The sequence below is a fragment of the Dermacentor silvarum genome, chromosome 3 (genome assembly GCF_013339745.2).
Source record: "Dermacentor silvarum isolate Dsil-2018 chromosome 3, BIME_Dsil_1.4, whole genome shotgun sequence".
Classification (NCBI taxonomy): Eukaryota; Metazoa; Arthropoda; class Arachnida; order Ixodida; family Ixodidae; genus Dermacentor; species Dermacentor silvarum.
This window is the reverse complement of record NC_051156.1, coordinates 99,045,425-99,050,792: the sequence shown is the minus strand read 5'-3', so window position 1 is coordinate 99,050,792 and position 5,368 is coordinate 99,045,425. Positions and strand designations below refer to the sequence as shown.

At 47.5% G+C, this 5,368-nt stretch overlaps 1 protein-coding gene across 1 annotated transcript in view; it reads left to right on the top strand.

Annotated features, from left to right (window-relative positions):
* The first annotated feature begins 4,587 nt into the window (after positions 1 to 4,587).
* Positions 4,588 to 5,368, top strand: part of LOC119444598 (uncharacterized) — a 7,920-nt gene continuing 7,139 nt past the window's right edge. Inside the window, exon 1 of the mRNA XM_049664667.1 lies at positions 4,588 to 4,820. Within this exon, the coding sequence (XP_049520624.1) occupies positions 4,588 to 4,820 (233 nt within the window). The remainder of the gene's footprint in view (positions 4,821 to 5,368) is intronic.

Below are 5,368 nucleotides of genomic sequence, written 5' to 3'. Positions count from 1 at the left end.
ATGTCCGTTGTCGCAGCTGAGTCCCTTTCGCTACTAGATCGCGAGGGTAGGGTGGTAAGAATGCCAAGTTGTCGTCGTCAGCCATTCAAAAAAGAAAAAAACCATTCTAGGCTTCCGACAGCCGATCGCAAATTGGCCGGGCTCCTGGAAACTGAAACAGACGACCGATTTTGTAGCCTCCAATGCTCTTGCTGATTTTTTTCATATATCGCTGCGCTGTTATTCTGGCCTAAATTATCCGTCGGCACGTCTTTGGTCTCACTTCCAGCTTCCTCGTTGTGAAAGGGGCGCCTGTTTTCCTCTTTGCTGAATTTAGTCAACAGCCTGACGCGCGCTTTCTCGGATTCGCGACGTGCGGAGAATTCATCTGCTAGCACTGCAGCACGTTGTGAGTCCTTTTCGCCCAACCTATCTTGAATCCACAGGCGCATCTATTCGCGCAAGGTCCAATAGAACTGCTCCTTGCAGATTAGCTCCACAACCTTGTCGTGACAACCAAACGCATGCCTCCCAATCAGGACAAGATTCCCATGAATATGGACCCTTTTAGCCACTCAATTAAATTGGCTCTCAGCTTATAACTGAAATCTTGAAAAGACTCGCCCGGTGTCCTAACTGCCTCCCGAAAACGATAGCGGAAAGCCTCCGCTGAGAGCCGAAATTCCTCTGACTCGTCCTTCGTTAGCATTGTAATTATTTCGGTTGCTTCGCCAGGAAGAATGGTCAGAATCTGTTGCGGCCCACCCTCTATCGCCAACTTGTTTCTCTCGCAGGTTCGTTCAAAAGTAACAAGAAAGAAACACATGTCATCGTTCACCTTGTACAACGGCATGAGATCCATTATTTTTACTCCTGCTTCACCTAACCGTCTTTCATCTATTGAGAGGTTATTTGCTGATTGCCTGGCAAGATTCCACTGCACGTCTACTTCTTTTAGCTTTATACAACTAAATGACGCAGCACACCAAGGAAAAAAGACAGGCGAATGGAAAGAGCGTCCTTGGTGGACGAAATCTTGATGGAATTCAGACAACATGCGAAGGGGCTGTCCTTCACACGTGAGCTCCCTACTAACAACAAAATACAATTTTTATATCTGAGCCTCACGCTGTCAGAGGAACACATTTGCTGGGCCTACCGTCCCCGATCATGCAAAGAGTTGATGCCCTGTGATGCGGCCCACTCAAAAGTATTTAAGAGAGACAATGCTTCTATGTGCTTGGAAGGTACGCTGGCATAATCGTGCCCTCACAGGATGGTGGAGAGCTTTGACAGTCAGGCCAACCGGCTCTACTCAGCTGGGTATCCTCGCTCCGTCGTTGGTGCTGTAGCTGAAACACTCCTTCGAAAATTGAAAGGAGAGAAGGAACGGCAACCTATGGAAACAAGGCCAAAAGTTGTACCCTACGTACATAAAGTTGCCCACAACCTTAAGAAGGTTGCGAATAGGTACAATGTCCCAGTGGTCCTCTGTGCACCAAGGAAGCTGTCAGGCCCGTGCCCGCGGATTTCCTAAGCACTCAAGCCACCTATATGTGGCAAGAGGCATGTAAATCCCGACGTCACCTGTGCGGTGGATGTGGTTTACGAAATTCCGCTCAGCTGTGGGAGGGTTTACATCGGCCAAACGGGCCGATGTGTTAACGACAGAGCGACAGAGCATGCACTTTCCATTAAGAAAGACATTTAGACACATTTACCTGTGCACTGCAAAGCATGTAAATGTAACGCAAGATTTAAGGAGATCAGCATTCTGGGTAGAAGCAACGAGGTGCTGGCACGAGAAATGCTGGAGGCATATTACATAAGAATAAAAGATATCTGCATTTGCGATACGTCAGTGGTGTTGCGCGGCGCCAAGTTTGAATTTTTAGATGCTTTTTAAACTAGCACATGTTTCTTATTGACTCATCTGGGTGGTGTAATACGTGGAACCTTGCCGCGCATGTGTTAGCTTAGCTTTATATTGCGATGCTTTCTCGGAATAAAGTTAGTTGCGATGACGCTCTTTCCTTTCGCCTGTCTTTTTTCCTTGGTGTGCTGCGTCTTTTCGTTGTATGAATCATGTGCCAACTAGCCCAACAACAAGCTTTAGCTTTAGTTCGTGAGCTCTCTGTTCCTTTTGTTTCTTTTTGCAGCTTCCTTTTGAGCAGCTCTCTGCTTATGTTTCTCAACTCTTTCCCTTTCTTCTGCAGCTTTTTGTTCAGCTTTCTCGGCTCCTTTCCCTATCTCTTCCCATGCTTCTGAAATTTCGTCCTCAAGAGCCCCTGACTTCTAAATCGGCTTAATAAGCTGCGGCTTTCTCTAACTTTTCCCGACCTGAATTCCCAGCTCTTCACAAAGTAATAACAACTTTGGCTTTCTCCTTTTGCTCAAATCCCGAACGAGACTTTCTTATTCTGCTGGGACGTGATTAAGCCTTCAACAGGAGCCTGCACGTACAGAAACTAATTCGCCGTTTTAGAAGACACACGAGCTAAAACCTGGCAAATTCTCAAAGAAAGTCAAGTGCTCACTATTCTGCTGAATCCAGGACGAATGGTGGAGTATCCGACCGCTGCAAGCAGATAACTTGTTGAAGGAGTCAGCCTAGAAGGCATGAAGGCAACTGCGCGAAGACAGTCATATGAGGAAACTGGAATTCAAACAATGGAAAGACCACGACGGCATCAGTACCATCATCATCATCATCATCAGCCTATATTTATTTCCACTGGAGGACGAAGACCTCTCCCTGTAATCTCCAATTACCCCTGTATTACGCTAGCTGATTCCAACTTGCGCCTGCAAATTTCCTAACTCCATCACCCCACCTAGTTTTCTGTCGTCATCGACTGCGCTTCCCTTCTCTTGGTTTCCATTCTGTAACTCTAATGGTCCACCGGTTATCCATCCCACGTATTACATGGCCTGCACAGCTCCATTTCTTCCGCTTAATGTAAAACTAGAAAATCTACTATCCCCGTTGATACGATATCGACCGGGTGAGTTGGGTCGTCACCGCAAGAATCAGGAGACGGCGACGAAGGCGGGCATCGTGATGATGAAAAATAGAAAAGACTGTATTCACTTCATTGGTACATGGCTGGGACTCTATCCGAGTCTCGAGCGGTTCTGTCTAACACGGGGGCCAAAGCGGCTTTAAATAACCCCTCGCGGTCTGGTAGTAGCCGATGTCTCCCTTGTGGAAGTGAACTTGTGGAATCAGTGCCTCTGTCAGGTTGTCAAGTCGACGACATCTTCCCCTTCGTGCCTTCTCCATTGGGTGCTCCATTTGCGTCTGCTCAGAGCGTATAAGGGGTGAGGCTTTCTCGGGGATGAAGGCGATTATCGCGACATAGGAAAGCGCTTGGCAATGTTTCACACACTTGAGGGATCCAAGTTTCCAGGAAGACGATAGCACTTGGCGATGTTTCCCACACTTGAGGGATCCGAGTTTCCCGGAAGATCATAACCGCCTCTCGTCATGGGAAAGCGCACGGCGATGTATCTCACACAGTTGAACTGTAGAATTCCTTGCCGATCATAATACCGTTTGTTCCCTGATCCACACCGCTCTCTCCCTGTCTCTTAACGTCTCGTAAACATCAGTAACATCAGCACGTACCTAGTGGTACAAGCTGGCAGAACACTTGGGCCACTGAGTTGGGGTTAACGGATAGATAGATAGATTCAAAGTACCTAAAGTAGGCAAAGAATCCTAATGACGTTAAAAAAACTGAAGGCAACCTTAATGTTCCATTTAAGTGGCTTTAATGGCGCCAGCCCGTAGACCTTAGGTTAACGCACGTCCTTCTCTTATCACACCCAGAGGAGCAACAACGAATGGCTCATACCCGCCTAAACAATGGCTCATACCCTCGTAAAAGCGGCCTCCTCATTACGACGACAGAAGAGAAGTAAAATTCTACATTGGAATGATGAGCGGCAATGGAGCCAGCTGTGGAAGAGGACGAACGCGTACGAGCCAACTGTGGATCAAGACGATGACGCCCGAGCCATTGCTGATGATGATAGTTAATCATCATTATAATGAGAAAGTTCTGACGGTTATTTGGCCCTTTCCTTAACTAAACGTATGCTCCTATATCATATCTATCCCACACAGCCCTTAACTTGAACCATTACCTACTTTTAGATGGGTGTTTAGTATCCTCACGGTTTCGGAGACACCTCAACTTTCGGTTGCCTGAGGCCGAGTTCCGGTGTACTCTTTTAGAAACATAATGTCGCTAGGTGCTAGCGCCATAAGAAAGTGTATTCCCTACTGCTGCCAATAACGTTGGTTTTGGGTGTATGTGATAGCCAATCCCCGATAGTGAGCATGAACCACATGTTATCTGTACAACATGGAACTTTTAAAAGGAGAAGAAGAAGAAGAACTGCACGGCTTAACAACCGGTTCATCGCGCTTTCATCGCGCTTGCAGTGTTATCTCCTCTCACGGAAACGTCGTCCAGCAGGCACGCGGACTCTGAACTTTTCATGTGTCAAGTGAGCTCACCAGTGCCAGGTCAAATCGCAGGCATCAATCAAGACCTGTCCGATCATTCCAAGGTTCGTCAAAGTCGAGTTCCTTGAGTGACCATGGAGAAACCTGGGGTGCCGCTAGCTCCGACAGCTAGAGCCGACAACGCCGAAAGGATGAACGGCACTGATACGGTAGACACGACGCCCGCTGAAGAAGACGTTCAGGACGCACAGGGAGCAGAGGTGACACTGCCCAAGGCCATGCAGATAGAGTCGGTCAGTACTCGTCCCATCACTAGGACACGTAGCCGGGACTTTCCAAGGCGTTCCAGGGGCACAAGTAGTGACAGGTTAGTGTTTTACGTGTGGATACAGGAGTGCCAGGCATAGGTAGGCATACTGATTCACAAGTAGACTCAATCAGTATCGCTTCACGCTCATTTCACAGGCGTGAGATAGAGATTTAGCGAGTGACGAAGTGTGTGAGCGGATGTGAATATTATTGCGAGTGAGAGCGCGTGCCTTTTAGTGGATGTTGGTGTGAAGAGGAGTGCGTACCGAATAATGCGCATACTATCGAATGTCAGAGGTGGTGAGTTAGAGTGGATGTTAGTGTAAAGAGGGGTGAGTACCAATTAATGTGAGTACCAATGAATGTCAGTGAAGCTGAGTTTGAGTGGGTCTTGAATAAAGAGTGAGTACAGCTTGTACGTGGGTACCAACGAATGTCAGGGATCTGAGTTTGAGTGGACATGAGTTAATTGAAGACCGGTGAGTGCTAATGGAAGCGACTATGATCGAGAGTGAGTGTTAATAAGCGCGAGTAGGAACGTGAGTGGGTACCGACGACTGTATAAGTGCACGTGATTCTGACTGAATACATAACTAAAAGGCTTTT